The sequence below is a fragment of the Canis lupus genome, chromosome 6 (assembly GCF_003254725.2).
Source record: "Canis lupus dingo isolate Sandy chromosome 6, ASM325472v2, whole genome shotgun sequence".
Lineage (NCBI taxonomy): Eukaryota > Metazoa > Chordata > Mammalia > Carnivora > Canidae > Canis > Canis lupus.
In genome coordinates, this window is record NC_064248.1 from 24,259,994 (window position 1) to 24,277,999 (window position 18,006).

Consider the following 18,006-nt stretch of genomic DNA (forward strand, 5'->3'; position numbering starts at 1 on the left):
AAAAAAAGGATTAAATAGTCATGTCAACAGGACTCAGTTGGCAACATAAGGAAGCTCTCACTGGCCAAAGATGGGAAAATTAGAGTTTCAACGATGATTTTAATGGATTGAAATTTATCAAAATATATTTAAATCCATTAGTCTATAATAACGATGATGGTTGGTCATTTTCAGAGGATGGTAAGGAACCAATTTATTATCTTGAAAACTGATAAATAAATGGAATCAAACGTTTATCCTGACTATTATTTGAAATGTACCATGGTATAAGCAAATCCTAGATAAGGGTAAGTGTCTCTTTATAAAAATATTCCGGCTAATATATGAAAAAGAGATGATAGAATCAAAATATCACCACTTTACACTAATGAGTGAATTAATAGATCTAGCCATTGAGCATCTGTAGCTACCAATATCACAGGAGAGACATCATTCCTTCCATCTAATGAAGGAATGTATTACCACCTACCATTTGGCCAGAAACGGAATCTGAACCTGATCAGATCAGATGTCTAGATCCAGGTGCAAATTACTTTGAAATGCATATGAGGATAGAGGAACAGAATTAACTGCACCATGAGTATGCAATCAGCAAAATACTGACTGTGAGAACTCTACAGATCGAACAACCAGATACTCAACAAACAAAAGATGAAAGAAAGGGATGGAAGGAGGAGAACCTATAGATTAAAGAGACTTAAAAAAACACTTCAGGGCAGCCGGGGTGGCTCAGCGGTTTAGCACCACCTTCAGCCCAGGGCGTGATCCTGGATCGGGTCCCATGTCAGGCTCCCTGCATGGAGCCTGCTTCTCCCTCTGCCTGTGTCTCTGCCTCTCTCTCTCTCTCTCTCTCTCTCTCTCCTCTCTGTGTATTCTCATGAATAAATAAATAAAATCTTTTAAAAAAACATATCAATTGTTTTTTTTAATTGGGAGGATTAAACTCTGGTGTGTAGGAATGAACACTTGAGAGATAAAAACATAAAGAAATGCAAGACAGCAAATTACTGTAAAAGTCAGGATAGTAGTAATCTTTGGAGAGAGATAGAAGGCTATCTTTGGGATGGGATATGTGGAGGGGCATCTATGGAGGATTGGCAAAGCTTGATTTTTTTTTATTTGGATGGTATATGTAAGGCTGTTGACCTTATGATGACCCACCAAACTTTGTATTCGTTTTTCTCTGGTTTTCAGTATCTGCATTTTATTTTATATAATAAAATGCTTTAAAAAAACAGATATACAGATAAATTTATTATTTTTTAAAATTTTTATTTATTTATGATAGTCACACAGAGAGAGAGAGAGAGAGAGGCAGAGACATAGGCAGAGGGAGAAGCAGGCTCCATGCACCGGGAGCCCGACGTGGGATTCAATTCCGGGTCTCCAGGATCGCGCCCTGGGCCAAAGGCAGGCACTAAACCTCTGCGCCACCCAGGGATCCCCAGATAAATTTATAGAAGTAGAAAATAGGTTTTTCATTGCCAAGAGCTCCAAGGAAATGAAATTAACTGTTAATGGGTACAAGATTTCTTTCTGAGGTGATTAAAATGTTCTAAAATCAATTGTGGTATTGGTTGTACAGCTAAAATATTAAAAAACAATTGCATTGTATACTTTATATGGGTGAATTATATAGTATGTGGATTATATCAATAAAGCTGATATGTATATATAAATATAAATAGATATCTAACATTAGACAGGTAAGTAAAAAAAAAGACAGGTAGGTAAATATAGATAGATATGTAAGGATACCAATTTAATAGTAGTTAATTGGGGGAAGAATGGATTTGGTATGTGAGAGGTAAGTCAAAGATGATGCTCACTTTCTATAGAAGTATTTCTGAATTGACTATTTTACAATGATCACATATTGCCTTCACTTTTAAAAACAATCTTGAACACTAGTCTAGTGCTATTAATAGAATTACTGCAATCATGGAGATGTTCTGTGTTTGCATTATATGATACAATAGCCAGCCATTAGTCACATGTTACTCCTGAGCACTTGAAATGTGGCTAGTGAGACTGAGGAAATTATTTTTAATGTTATTTAATATTAATGAAGTTTAAATAGCCATATCTGGTTAGAGGCTGCCATATTGCATAGCATAGCTCTAGAAAAATAAGGCAGAGGAAAACATACTCTTCTATGTCCCAGGATCACAAGGCCCAGGAGATAGGTATGAGTTTATATGTTTTCCAGGACGATTCACTCGCCATCTAAATATTGTTTCCATCAATGCCTTTGAGGATGACATTTTAACCAAGATTTTCAGTTCAATTGCTGACTGGCATTTTGGGAAAGGATTTGACGTGATATTCTTAAGGTAAGAGGTCCCTATGTCTTCCTCAGTATTGGCCTGGATCCTCAGTTCTGGCTCCTCCTTGATGAATCTGCCTTTCTCTTCCTCCTAAGGTATGGAAAGATGCTGGTACAAGCTACTATGACAATTTATAAAGCTGCAGTGGAGAATTTCTTGCCAACTCCCTCCAAGTCTCATTATGTCTTTAACCTACGGGACTTTTCACGGGTTATCCAAGGGGTACTGCTCTGCCCTCACACCCACCTGCAGGTCAGACACTATTATTTCTGTTATCAAGTTCATTCAGCAATATCCGTGGCTATATGGAACAAACAATGATAATAGTAATAGCTAACTTTTATTAAGCATTTGTCTCTGGTAGGTATTGTGCTAAGTATTTTGTAAACATTATCTTGTTTAATACTCAGTCAATCCCAAGATTTAGGAACTGTTTGAGAAATACCAGCTCAGGTACCACCTTCCATTTACATAAATAATTAACTCTGGATTTTCAGGATGTGGAAAAATTTATCCGGCTTTGGATCCATGAGGTTTATCGGGTCTTCTACGACCGTCTGATTGACCATGAGGACAGGCAGGTCTTCTTCAACATGGTGAAGGAAACCACATCCAGTTGCTTCAAGCAGACCATGGAGAAGGTAAGCAGACCCTATGAGCATTCGGCCCCAGAAATGATTCCAAATATTTGACTATGTTAGTCTCAGATTTCAAGTTTCTTTTTCTTTTTTTTTTTAAAGATTTTATTTATTTATTCATGAGAGACACAGAGAGAGGCAGAGACACAAGCAGAGGGAGAAGCAAGTTCCATGCAGGGAGCCCGACGTGGGACTTGATCCCGGGACTCCAGGATCACACCCTAGGCCAGTACTAAACTGCTGAGCCACCCAGGGATCCCCAGATTTCAACTTTCCTTCCTAGTGGAGACTCATGGCTCTGTTTTCCGAATCTCAGGAAATGGAATTGAGTCAACTAGTCACTAGGTTTGATGATAATATACTTGGCCCAATTTTGCCTCACTTCCCTGATAGCATATACATTTGTATCCATTCAAAGTGGCTTATGATCTGATGTAATTGTTTATAATCAACTTAAAATAATTTTCTAAGGTTAATTAGTTTCTGAGTTGAGAAATGAACTGTGAAATTTTTATGGTTTAACTGAGGCCCTGGTGAAGCCCAAGTAGAAGAGAGCCATGGTTTCCCTCATCTAGTTGTACCTCTGTTTTTAAGAAACTGTGATTTCACCACAGAAAAATTGCAGGTGTTTCATGTTGTATCCAGGGGCCAAGTACAAAAGCACTGCCAGGTTCCATTATCAGGAAGAGAAAGCATCTAGAACATTCCTACTCTTGCAACAGAGTGGAGACCAGGGATAACACCTGTACGTTTGTTTGGTGAAGGAACAAGCACATAAAAAAATGATGCCACTGCTGGGTTCTCACAGCCTGACCACCAATATTTTAACCATTTGACAAACAGATTAACTATCACTTTCATGCTTTTTTCTCTAATGTCCCTTCATCATAGTCTTTATAACCATAAGATCCATATATTATGTTTTAAAAAAACTATTGATGAACCCTCACTCTGGAGAATATGCTCAGAGGAAACAAACATATCTCTTGTTCCCTCTCTCTATACTTCCCAGTGCCATCTTAGTTGGGCCACTTGTGGAATGCCGGCTGAAATTTATCTTTTCCACAGGTCCTCATCCACTTGTCACCCACTGGAAAGATAGTTGATGATAATATCCGTAGTCTCTTCTTTGGAGATTTCTTCAAGCCAGAAAGTGACCCAAAAATCTATGATGAGATCACTGACCTAAAACAGCTCACAGTGGTCATGGAGTACTACCTGGAAGAGTTCAACAACATCAGCAAGGCCCCTATGTCCTTGGTCATGTTCAGGTTTGCCATTGAGCACATCTCCAGGATCTGTAGGGTCCTGAAGCAGGACAAAGGCCACTTGCTCCTGGTAGGGATTGGGGGCAGTGGGCGGCAGAGTGCCAGCAAACTGTCCACATTCATGAACTCATATGAGCTGTATCAGATTGAAATCACCAAGAACTACTCAAGCTATGACTGGCGGGAAGACCTGAAGAAGATTATGCTGCAGGTCGGAGTGGCCACCAAGAGGACCGTGTTCCTCTTCACTGATAACCAGATCAAGGATGAATCATTTGTTGAGGACATCAACATGCTTCTAAACACAGGGGATGTGCCCAACATCTTCCCAGCTGATGAGAAGGCTGACCTTGTAGAGAAAATGCAAATGGCAGTCAGGACAGAAGGCGAGAAGATTGAAGTCACTCCTCTTTCTATGTATAACTTCTTTATTGACAGGGTGAAGAAGAACCTCCACATTGTCCTTGGTAAGAAGAAGCAAATGCAGTTTGCCCTTTTCCTCCGGAGTGCTCTAAACTCAGTCTTCTTACAGTGGTCCTCTTACAGTGGTCCAAGGATTGATCCAACCATGGCACTCACCCAGGGGTTTGTGCCTGAATTCCTGTGGAAAATGACTCTCCCCTAAACTACTATTTTAAAACTGTTCCACTTTTCTCAATTCTTTTTTTTTTTAAGATTTGTTTATCTATTCCAGAGAGAGAGCGAGAAAGAGAGAGAATAGGGGGAGGGGCAGAGGGAGAGGGAGAGAGAGAATCTTAAGCAGACTTCCCACTGAGCACTGAGCCCAACACAGGGCTTGATCTCATGACCCTGAGATTATGACCTGAGCTAATATCTAGAGTCAGATGCCTAACCAAATGAGCCACCCATGTGCCTCCTCTTTTTAATTTAAATTTTACAGTGCCATATTGGTTTCTGGAGGAGAACACCACCTAGTGCTCATCACAAGTGCCCTCCTTAATACTCATCACCCATCTAGCCCATCCCCCTGTACTCTTCTCAATTCTCTAAATTCTCCTCTGAACCTTCTCCTTCCATTTAGTGCATTACCCTGTGGTCTCACATCTGGAGTTCTCTCTGTGAATGACATCCCCAATCTATCCAGAAACCTAGGGGTTATATTTAATACTTTTCTCTCATGCCACCATGTCCTGTCAATTTTTACCTCCTTGCTTTCTCTCATATCCACTCATTTATCTCCATCTCCACCACCTTTGCATTAGCTAAACTACCATCATTTGTCCAGCCTCACTTCTGCAACCTTGTAACCATTCTCTCTAGGTCCACTCTTGTCCATTCCAGACTATTCTGTTCCACTGACCTAGGATGGTTTTTTTTTTTACATGTATTGCAAATATGATCATTGTGTATACATGCGTGCACACACACACACACACACATTAAACACTTAATATGCTTTCTATCAAGATAAATGCCAAAATTCCTAACCTCTGGTTTTATAAGACCACATGCCATACTGTCCCCTGTATTCTCTCCATTCTCCTCTCAAACCAAGCTTCCTCTTCTCTCTCTGATCTTCAGCAACAGTGACATCCTCATACTTCCACCTGTTCATCATGCCTCCTTCTACCACATTGAGCCTAAATAAAAAAATCAATGGAACTTAGGCCAAATTTGTGCTTGGATGGAGATAAGGTCAGAAACAAACTGATGGCCCCCCACTAACTTCCATAAGTAACTATGTATGTGGTATCCATGGCTCCCATTTGTCTGTGTCAGAACAAATAGAGCAAGAGGATCAAAGAGCACAAACCATACTGGCTAGATGATATAAAAGATCTGGAAAGGAGAACAACAGGTATGAGAGACCAGTCAAGTCAGAAGGCTATTATACTGAATTCCCACCACAAAGTTGAATGAAAATATCCTATGATTCCCCTATGCTTCCTAGGCATTCATCATTACTATTCCATTACACTCCTCAGTTACCAAACAAGAAACCAACCCCTTTACCCACCAGAATCATTGGAAAGACCTGCCTGCCTCCTGGCCTTGGAGGAAGGAAACTAACCAAGTCTGCTTTTCATTAGCCATGAGCCCAATTGGGGATGCCTTCCGGAACCGCCTGCGGATGTTCCCTTCACTGATCAATTGCTGTACAATTGATTGGTTCCAGTCCTGGCCCACAGATGCCCTGGAGTTGGTAGCCAACAAATTTCTGGAAGATGTGGAGCTTGATGACAATATTCGGATAGAGTAGGTATTAGCTGCATTTTAGTACACTAACCAAATAATCCAAATGGAAAATCCAGATATTGGCTGTATTGTTATTATTGTTTTAAGATTTCTCAATTTATATATAGAAAATCACATTTAGTTAGATATTTAATAAGACACTTTTGCTGAAAAAAAGAGTGAAATTTCATTGTTCAGAATTGTCCTGGAGATGCACTGTTGTCAGAGCTGTGAGAACCAAGCTCTAATAATATAGCTATTTCAGTTTTAGAGCATATAGTCTCAGTAGGGGTGACATCGCCACCAAGGGAATGAAAACTGGTTATTATGAGGGTGAAAAAAGTCTTTTATGTATAAAGCACAGATATACAAAAACAACCCAAAAAACATATTTAATTTTGGCTAGAATAAGGGAAGAGATGAGAATGTTGACCTCCCAGGTGCCCCATGAAGGCAGTGGTCATGTCATCTGCTTTGTCTGACTCTATATCGTTAGTGTCTAACAGGTGCCTGGTACATAGTAATTCAGTTACTGTTGATTAAATGAGTGATTGGAAAACGAAGAATTATGTAGGGGCCAGAATACTGATAGCTATAAATTCCATTTTAAGAACTTTGAACTTTATGCTCTAGGCCAGAAGACCCTTAATTTGGGTCTATAGGCTCACAAACAGAATTCTGAGGGTCAGTTAATGTGAATGGAGAAAAATCATATGTTCATTTTCACTGACATCCAGCTGGTATTTTGAATTTCTTTTAATAAAGAATGTAGGCAATAGATCCCAGTAGGATTAGCAGGACTTGTTACCAATGGGAATCAGTTGTGTGTTTTTTTAATAACTCATTCAGTCACTATAGATACATCAGCGTATCATTTCCTTCCAAATTGTGGTAGGTTTTAGACCTGCTGCCCAATCTTATTATTTAATGTAGAGGTCATCAAAGTATGATCCACTGGCCAAGTCCAGTTCATAGCCTGTTTTTATATATAAAGTTTTATTGGAACACAGCCATGCCATTTTCCCCCATAAAACAACAGCAGACTTGAGTAGTTATCACTACTCAACCAAGTGGGCCATTTATTTTTACTGTTTGGCGCTTCCTAGAAAAATTTTGCTGACCCCTACATATCACAAATTTGATTTTTAAAACATTTTGAGGGCAGCCCAGGTGGCGCAGCAGTTTAGCACCGCCTGCAGCCCGGGGTGTGATCCTGGGGACCCGGGATAGAGTCCCACATCAGGCTTCCTGCATGTAGCCTGCTTCTCCCTCTGCCTGTGTCTCTGCCTCTCTCTCTCTCTCTCTGAATAAATAAATAAGAAAATCTTAAAAAAACATTTTGAAAATGATTTCAACATAATTGGTTCGTTTTGTAATCCCATGTATTTTGTTTCATGCATTTCGAAGCATTATCCTGCAAAATCCAGAGGCTTCACCAGATTGCCAAAGATTAAGAACTCTTGCTTAAGCTCTGGTGATTACTGAAGTGATCAGAAATAGAACTTACTTGTTTGAAAATCATTCTAGTAAGAATATACACTTCTCCAAAACTTCTTACAGCTGCATTGACCTGTCTTTGAGAATTTGGGTCTCTACCAGGCCATAGTCAATGTGCATCATCACATCTGTAGCCACAGATGTGCTAGGTGCCTCTCGAGGATGTTGGGCCTGCCTGACCATCCTTGTGTCCTCCGTAGGGTCATCTCCATGTGCAAATATTTCCAGGAGAGTGTGAAGGACATGTCACTTGATTATTACAACACACTTCGCAGACACAACTATGTCACCCCCACCTCCTACCTTGAATTGATCCTAACCTTCAAGACACTCCTGAATACCAAGAGGCAAGAGGTTGATATGATGAGGAACCGTTACCTGACAGGTCTGCAGAAACTGGAGTTTGCATCTTCACAGGTGAGCACAGGGATGAAGAGTTCCGGATTAGGTACCTTGTTCAGGTGCAGAATTTAAGAGGTCACTATATAAAAACAGCATCTGCTCCTGTACTTGCAGAGCTCACCTTGCTTGCCTCAGCCTCAGCCAAGCCCTATGAGATTCTGTCTGCCTTTAAGATTTTGCTATTTTGGTCTTCTTTGGGGTGAACCTCAAATGTGTTATCTTACCTCTCATGCCTGTTTTGTCTCTACATAAAGGAGATAATAATTTTTACTTCATAGGACTATTACAAAGATTAAACAGCTGATACAAGTATAGTCCTTAGCAGAATGCCAGGCACATGAATTAGTAATTAATTTGTGCTTGGAGCCGCTTAACAAACTGTCTAAAATGAGAGCCGCATAAAGACGTGGATTTGCAGCACCAACAAAGAACTAAGGTAACTTTATAGGAGGTTGACCACTGAGTACAGGAAACCCACCAGCACTATTATACAAGAATAGGACAGAACAGCAGAAGTGACCTCGGGTGGTCCCCAGGGGACCTTGGCTTTTAGAGAGGTGTTGAAAATTGGACTCTGTCCACACAAGGGTGAGTAAACCCTTGTTTGAGGAGCAGCAAAAGGATATAAGACAGTCTAGACCAGAAGAGAGCACAATGGTTGCCAGTTAACATTCCTAGAGCCTTATTACATGCTGGTACTGTCTATGAGGAAAGTACTATTGCCATTTCCACATTCCACACAAGGAAAACACAATGCAGGGAGGCCAGGAGACTTGCCAAAGATCCTACATGCAGCCTCATGAATAGCTAGTGCAAGTGGTCAGGCCAAAACTGAAACTCAACTGTGCATGATTCCAGAACGGTAGTTACAAGATTGTGAAACCCTCCTCAAATATGCATCTGAGCTGCCTCAGCAGGTAGAATCAGGGCCAGTTGGTTAAAAAAAAAAATGGCACAACTCTTCTGAGAGGTAGTGAAAGCTCTCCATCATTAGAAGTGTTCAAACAGAGGTCGGAAAACCACTTGGCAAGAGTACTGTAGGGGGCATCAGACTCTTGGGAAAAATAGCCTTGAGATTTCCTCTTATCCCAAGTATCTCAGACATATATGTTTTTTCATAGACAAAAAAAAAAAAAGCAGATTTTTTTTTCTCCTAACTTCCTTTTGTTTTATCTCTTCCCCAACCTCCCTCCTCACCCCCACCCAATACTCAAATTTAGGCTCAAGAGCACAGAGGAAACTGTATCTTTTTAAAAAATGTTTAAGTTTATCACTATATATCTAGTGTCTTGCACTGTGCTTGATAATTTACAACGTATACTGTATAGTGTGAACTCAATAACTAGTATTGAAAGATCAAAGAGAGAAACTCCAGCCAACAAATATATACCCAGTATCATGGTAGAATCATTAGTATTTTCCACATATATGATAGGTTGGAAAATTGTTTCAACTCTTGCCAACAATGCTATTTTTGGCATTGACAGAGCTGACCCTGCCCCGCTCCTCTTGCTAGGTGGCGGTCATGCAAGTAGAACTGACTGCTCTTCAGCCTCAACTCATCCAGACCTCTGAGGAGACCGCCAGGATGATGGTAAAAATTGAAGAGGAGACAAGAGAAGCTGATGCCAAGAAACTTCTGGTGCAGGCAGATGAAAAAGAGTCCAATGCTGCTGCTGCCATTGCTCAAGGAATCAAGGTAACCAGCATTTTCTGGGGCTTATCCATTACCTCACTAGAGCCTAACACAGCCCTGCAGGCCTATCCTGCAGGAGAGAAAAGTGAGGCTTGAAAAAGACAGATGACTTTCCAAGCATCACATAGCTAGTAAGTGAAGAAGCAGGTCTTGGTGACACCTGGCTCTCTCCAAGAAGAATTACTGGTTTCCAGATATTCTCCACCTCACTCAGAGTCCAGGCCTACAAGACCAAATATGCTCTAACCTCATCTCATTACTTTTCCCTCATTCACTCTGCTCTGACCACACTGGCTTTGTATCTATTCCTCAGAGAAGTACAAAAGCACTCTCCCACCCCAGGGCCCTTGCACTGACTGTTCCTCTGTCTGTCTCCTTCACCTCTGTCATGTTTTTTCCTCAGATGTGCATGGCATGTTACAGGTGTGGAATAAATCATTGTCAAATGACAGAATGTTGAACCTAGAAGACCCCCCCTTGAAGGTGATTTTTATACCAAAGAATAGCCCTGGGAAGGGCATCACCTACATTCTGATATTATTAGAAGAAAATCTGATTAACATTCATGTGATGTTAGATATTTCCCAGAACTTTTAATTACCTAATTCCATTTGACTGTCACAACCACCTTGGGCCTTAGACTTAGGAATGACAGGTATCAATGACACTGAACTTCTGTGGTGAAGTGACTTTTCAGAGTCACATAGCTACTTAGTGGGTTTAGAATCCAAGTCTATTAGCACTTAGCTCAAGATACTTGTCCTGCTTAGCAGTTAGAAAATCTTTTTAAGCATTCTTCAATAAAGAACTTGAATGAGAAGTAGCTTGTGTCTGGCTTCTAGGATAAATAAGTCATGGGGTACTTTATTGAAAAGGACAAGCCTTCCAGACTGGCTTTTCTCCAGTGAGTCCTGAGACCTGACCTCTCATAGATTTCCTTGGGTCTAATTGCTGGTCTCAGAGTCACAGTGAATGCTCTGGATAAGGGAGATATGCTCACCCACAGTCTTAGGGGTACAGCCAGGAGCCCAATGGACCCATAAAAGATTGTGACCACCAGGGACCATAATCCAGTGGGTGTTTTGCCATTCTATGACAAGATGATAATAATAGCTATTGCTTAGTAGCACCATGGTGGTTTCTTATAATCCTTCATTTAGCAAATATTTATTGAACGCTTGGTGTGTGCTGGCATCTTCCTAGGCAATAGAACAAGAGAGACAAAATTCCTTCCCTCATGGAGACTGTATTCTCTTGTCCTTGATTTACGTTGTTTTTTTTTATCATTATAATAGCCCTGCAAAAGCAAATGGTATCATTTCCAATTTACACATAAGGAAATCATGGTACAAGAACTTTAAAGACGTGCGACTACCAAGTGACCAAACCAGGATTCAAACCTAGAGTTCTCTGATTCTGAAGCCCTTGTATTTGACTATAATTCTTGGAATAGCAAACTGGCCACTAGGGAGTGCATATTTATACTGTAACACACACAGTATTTTTTTTAATCTGATATAATCCTCCACTTTTAAAAAATCAAGAGATTTCAAGTAAAAATTCTAAATGTTCAGTTTTTCTTAGGAAGAAAAGCATTTTGGCAACATTGGACCTGCTTTCCTGGGTTGCAGCCATCAGCAACATTGACTAGATGCGGCCCCATGTGGCTTCAAGCTCAATAAAGCCCCATCCAGCCCACTTCCCACACTCAGATCACAGGCCTGGCCCCTATACACAGTGAATTTACAACTCTTCCATGGTTGTGTGCTAGAATTGGGCACATTAGGACTCACTATTTGTTCCGCCCCTTTCAAAATTCAGTTTTTTCATCTATAAAGTGGAGATACTAAGAGAAAGATAAGGAAATTTTGTAGTATGTGTTCAGCACACAGAGTTTAGTGGCACATATTCTCTAAAACTGTTATTCTTTACCTTGCAACAAGTGGACTTGCCCATTTGATAAAGGGTAGTCTCTTGTCATGTGTGGGTACCATCACCCAGGATTCTGCTCCACAGTGTCAGGGGAAAACAGGGACTCAATGAAGCAGGAAGGACGCTGTAGGTGAAATGGAGATGACCTACCACACCCATTCCTGGGCAATAAACTGTTGCCTTGAGTTTCAGTGTCAAGGGTGAGGTCTGATGTTTTGCCATCTCATCCCTGAGTGTGAGGAGTGACAACCTAGAGGTGAATCACAAGGTGCATCCAAGGAGGAAAAAGAAGCTATACTTGCTCAGTTTCCCTGAGGACAAGAACCCCTCCCTGAACTCCACAGAGCTACAGTCCTTCTCCACACAGGAACTATCATTTTCTCTAATCTCCTCCCATCCCTAGAAATGAGATATCCTGGGAAAACCCCCAGTGTGGTGGCTCCTGTAGCAGAGAGGCTCAGCCACACAAGTGGAATCCATCCAGGGATGGCAAGGAGACTGGCAGAGAAAGAGGCCCCAAGCACTTGCTTCCCAAGTACAACAGTTTGCTTAGAGTGGTCATTTCTTTTTAAGCTAATGAATCATTTCTTTTCCCCCTAGTGAGGATAATAACTGATGCCAGAATCACTGCACAGTTGAATTTCTGTGTTTTGTCAGAGGGCACTGTGCTTTAAACCTTCCAAAGGGCCCTGGTACTCCCTTTGCATTGCTAAGCAACAGATCTTTTTTTTTTCTTTCTTTTTTTAGAGAGAGGGAGGGAAGTGAGGGAGAGGATAGGAGGCGCAGAGGGAAAGGAGAGAAAGAATCTTAAGCAGACTCCTCGTTGAGCGCAGAGCCCTCAACTGAACACGGAGTTCAGTCCCATGACCCTGAGATCATGACCTGAGCTGAAACCAAAAGTCAGATGCTTAACTGACTGAGCCACCAAGGAGCACCAGGGGTCATTTTTAATCATGTTATTCTTATCATAGAAACAAATGATGATAGTAATAACATGTATGAAAGAATACTTAAGAACTCAGCATTAACATCTTTTCAATTTTCCAAGTTTCCTTCTAGCCTCTGTCTATACACGTGGATAGTTTCATGTTACTGCAGTCATAGCATCATTACAATTTGCATCAGCTTTATTTCTTTAACATCCTATCACAAATGTTTTTCCAAAATGTCATATAATCATTTTAATGACCATCTTAAGCAACTGCTTCTCTCATCAAGTAGCCACTACCCTACTAGGCACTGAAGTCTATTCCTTCCTGCCCTGTTTTCAGTGTTTCAAGAGTATAAATGGGAGTTTCTCAACAGCACCATGTGTCAGAACCAGATTTGGAGTTTTAAAAATTCAGGTGCCCAGACCTCACCCAGACTGAATGAATCAGAATCTCAGGGCGTGGGACCTGACCATGAGGGTGCCCTAAATGTTCTTCAGTGACTCGGAGACAGAGCCAGGGTTGAGAATCACTGTACCCATAATATTATAATTAGAACCTTTTGGAGGCACTTGACAATCAAGCTTGTTGGGACCCAGGCCATGATCCTTAGAAAGGGAGCAGAGCTACCGGGCCACTGGAAGACAAGAAGCATGTGTATGCCACTAGTTGTCTGGCACATTCTAAGAAAGGAACATGGAACTATTGATGGCACCTGTGGGCACTTGGGATCATTGAAATTCACCAAGAATCCAAACCTATAGCTAAGTCAACATCTTTGGTCTCCTCTGCCATCAACCTATCTAAAACTGACCATGAGAAATGGCAGGCTTTGGTTTCAATTCTTTTCCTCTTGCCTTGCCCTATCCTAGGACTAAAGAGGGAGCAAACTGAATTGCCCCTGGGAATGAGCCATTTTTGCCATCTGAAGCAGAACATTCCATTTTGATATTGGGAACATCTGATAGCATTCATGGGGGCAGGAGTGTTGTTTTAATACAATAAAGCCAAACAAAACATTCTGTGTATGTATGTATGTATTTATTTTTAAAGATTTTCTTTATTTATTTATGAGAGACACAGAGAGAGAGAGAGAGAGGCAGAGACACAGGCAGAGGGAGAAGCAGGCTCCATGCAGGGAGCCTGACATGGAGACTCGATCCTGGGTCTCCAGGATCAGGCCCTGGGCTGAAGGCAGCACTAAACTGCTGAGCCACCTGGGCTGTCCCATTCTGTGTATTTAAAAAACAGAAAACTTAAAATAAAGAATCCATGATATACACACAAGTGTACGCATGACATACATACCCATACAGATGTAAGAAAGTGAAACCTACCTTTCTTTTGTTTGCCTACCGTAAACTTGTAAGATGTGGGCTTCAACACACACTGCTTTGTCTAGGAATCCTTGATCTCTTATGACACTTCACATGTCTGCTGGTGTGACCACTCGGTGGGCTGGGCAACTGACAGAGAATTCACAGAGCAGGAACCAGGGACCTATGGTTGAAGCTTTGTGACCTGAGCTAACTCATTCTGCCTCCTGAAACATTGGCTTTTTGTTAGTTTTATTTTGTTTTTTTATTTGATAATTTGGCTACTAAATAATCTATAAGGTCCCTTTCAGTTCTAAAATCTTATAATGTTAAGCTTTCTTTAAAAAAAAAAAATTGAAGGGTGCCTAGCTGGCTCAATTGGTTAAGCATCTAATTCTTGACTTTGGCTCAGGTCATGATCTTAGGGTCATGGGATCAAGCCATGGGGAGTGGGGAGTCTGCTGGAGATTCTCTTGCCCTCTCGCTCTGCCCCTCCTACATGCGTGCACGCTTTCTCTCTCTAAAATAAATAAATAAATCTTCAATAAATAAACAAATATTAAGATATAACCCACATGCCATTAATATTCACCTTTTTAAGTTGTATTTCAGAGGTGTTTAGTATTAGTACAGTTGCAGAGGTATCCACCTATCACCACTAATTCTAGATGATTTTTGTCACCCCACAAAAAAACCTAGATCTGTTAGTAGTCACTCATTGCTCTGTCTCCCCAGCCCTTGGCAACCACTACCTCACTTTCTGCTCCTATGGATTTTCCTTTTCTGCACATTTCATGTAAACAGAATCATTTAACAGGTGGCATTTTTTGTGTCTGGCTTTTTTCCCTTAGCAGGTTTTCCATGTTGTCACATAAATCAATACTTCATTCCTTTTTATGGCTAGTAATATTCCATTGTATTAACTTTGTCCTCAAATGAAGCAACAGTAGACAAAACATGCACCATCTCCTATTTCCAGAGCTCTCTACCCAGCCGTAATCTCTGTTCCCATCCTCATCCTTAAACTCTTGCCTTAAACTCCACCCTGTCTCCAAGCTTCACTTTATCCCTGACTCTACCCCTGCCTCATCTCTGAGCTACAATACATCCCAACCCTCACCACATCTCTGACCTAATCCCACTCCTCATGCCTTATTTCTTCCCCAAACTTGCCCTAACCCCCTTCCCAGCTGTCACTCCACCCCTGGGCCTCATCCTCTATTCTATTTCTCTACCCATCCTTGATCAGTGGGTATGAAGTTAACCCACTGCATATATCTCTTGGGAATTTGTTTAAAACCCAAAGCTTGATATTTTTCTTAAGATCATAAATTGGATGAATTCTTAAATGTCTAAGGCATCAAAACCACAGCCCAGAAAGTCCACGCATGCTGCCACTCAACAGTGAGAGCCACCCTCCTGTGCTGAACTCCAGGAAGGGGTGCCATCCTGGAAGGACATGGAGGGGCAGAAAGAGCCTCTCCCAGCTTCCTCTATGAAGTGAGTGCCCAGTATGCCAGGTACCAGGCACTCATCCCTCTACCCCTGTGCTGCCCACAGACTGAATGTGAGGGGGACCTGGCAGAGGCCATGCCAGCACTGGAGGCTGCACTGGCTGCTCTGGACACCCTGAACCCGGCAGACATCTCACTGGTGAAGTCCATGCAGAACCCACCAGGCCCTGTCAAGCTGGTCATGGAGAGCATCTGCGTCATGAAAGGGCTGAAACCAGAGAGGAAGCCAGACCCCAGTGGCAGTGGTAAGCCCCTTTAGCATCCCGCCCCACTCAGCAGTCTTCACAGCCTGCTCTTCCCTGACAGGAGGAGCAAGCCCATGGGCAGGGTCTGGGGTCTCAGGGAAATCAGAAGGGCTCCAGGAGATACATGCTTATCCACACAGCTCTTTCCTGTGCCTTCACCATCCTCGTTCCTCTTAATCATTTGGGGAAAGGCTGGCATCTCTAGATGAGCCTGAGCTTATTCAAGGCTCCTGCCTGCAAATCATTAAAAAAATGAAGGTCATGGGTATGATAGGGCCGACAGTAGTGCATGGTTGCAGGGGAGAGAAACAGAAAGAGATGGAGAAAGATAAGCAGAGAGAGAGAAGGAGGGGAGAAACTGAGAGATAAACAGAGAAGGAAAGACAGAATGAGACAGAGCAGCAGAGAGATGGAAAGAGACAGATACCTGGACGGACACAGGCATGCACAAGCACACAGAGATAATGACCTGAACAAGAGGTCAGGAGGGAGGGAGGCAGAGAGATGAAACAGAGGAGCTGGCAATGGAAAGTTAGAGGCAGAGAGACAGGGGCCAAAGGAGGCAGAGGCAGAAGCCAAGGCGAAGGGAAGACAAGGAATCATACTTAAAAATAGGGAGGAAAGCTCCTCCTATCATTGAACCTAGAAGCATTAATAGGTGAGCATTCATTCTCCTTAAAATCCGAGTGAGATGTATGACTCTGTATTATTAATAGCAGTAACAAGGACTTTAAAAACCAGCCTCGGGATCCCTGGGTGGCGCAGGGGTTTGGCGCCTGCCTTTGGCCCAGGGCGCGATCCTGGAGACCCGGGATCGAATCCCACGTCGGGCTCCCGGTGCATGGAGCCTGCTTCTCCCTCTGCCTGTGTCTCTGCCTCTCTCTCTCTCTCTCTCTGTGACTACCATAAATAAACAAACATTTAAAAAAAAAAAAAAAAAAAACAGCCTCAATAATATTCCTTGCCTTTTCAATGCTCCTGTCCTGCTATTCCTCCATTTCTTTTGAAATGCTCTAAATCCTCCATCCCTCATTCAGGAACCTCTGGCTTCTGCTTTCCATTGATGAGCATTTGGTATCAGGCCAAAAACCACATGAAGAAGATACAGAGGTGATCAAGAATGGAGAAGTAGGAAGTGGACTTCATAAGAGAATCCCTTACAGAAGCAACTGAGATGTAATAAGTTGGTTGAGTAAGGATGAGCCAGCCCACCACTTCTCCACCCTGGCTGCACCCTAAAATCATCTGGGAGTGTAAAGAATGCTAAATAAAGCCCATGCCTCCATTTCTAGAGACTCCTACTCCATTGGTCTTAGGTACAGCCTGAGCTGCATTTTTTTTAAGCTCCCAAGTGATATAAGGTGCAGCCAGGGTGGAGAACTGCTAACATGTGCAAAGCATGGCCAAGGTCACAAAAGTTCATCTTCTTGTTGGATCACTGATGATCTGCATAGCACCCACCATTCACCTTTCTTATTTTAAAATTGAAGCAAATTGTGTATAGTTAGTATTCATTTATCCTGCAGAATTTTAGCCAAAACATTAAGATGGAACAAAAGAGCAGTTGAATTCATTTTGGGTACCTTGAATTTAAATGAAGCAAATCATTTTCCTGAATGCAGACAAAAACCTCCATGGGAAATATTTGTTTGGTTACTGTGCTTGCATTACAAACAGGACACATCTTACCTATTGTATTTAATATGATCTCCAAGTATAACTTTTTTCTCAAGCCTGAGGTTGGCGAGTGTTTACAGTGCTGTAAGCCAAAAGAGCTTCCAATTCATTTCTAGCATGTGAACAAAAAGGGTGCAGCCCCAGGATGGAATTGAGGCTCATTCAATTATTAGTCAGTATGATGGATGCTGAGGAGAATAAGGGCCCTGCTTTGTTTCTGGATAGGCCAAGGACAGCTTTCCATATAGTTACAAGCCTACATGCTACTTCCCCACTCTTGCTCTTTCTCTGGAGACTGCCTCACTCACAAGTGCTGATTAGACACCATCCAGCCCACCTCCCAGACTTGAAAAGGAATATTCAAAACAC

General features: G+C 41.8%; 1 protein-coding gene across 4 annotated transcripts in view; it reads left to right on the forward strand.

Annotated features, from left to right (window-relative positions):
• The window catches only part of DNAH3 (dynein axonemal heavy chain 3), a 171,473-nt gene that overhangs the window by 123,950 nt on the left and 29,517 nt on the right, over positions 1–18,006 (forward strand). For 3 of the 4 annotated variants that reach the window (XM_049111320.1, XM_025416293.3, XM_035718065.2), the window contains 8 exons: positions 2,210–2,333; positions 2,423–2,579; positions 2,825–2,968; positions 4,034–4,700; positions 6,285–6,450; positions 8,127–8,343; positions 9,845–10,027; positions 15,762–15,960. In XM_049111320.1, the coding sequence (XP_048967277.1) occupies positions 2,210–2,333; positions 2,423–2,579; positions 2,825–2,968; positions 4,034–4,700; positions 6,285–6,450; positions 8,127–8,343; positions 9,845–10,027; positions 15,762–15,960 (1,857 nt within the window). Of the gene's footprint in view, positions 1–2,209; positions 2,334–2,422; positions 2,580–2,824; positions 2,969–4,033; positions 4,701–6,284; positions 6,451–8,126; positions 8,344–9,844; positions 10,028–15,761; positions 15,961–18,006 lie in introns of those variants that run through there. The other variant, XM_049111321.1, reaches the window with a different exon arrangement.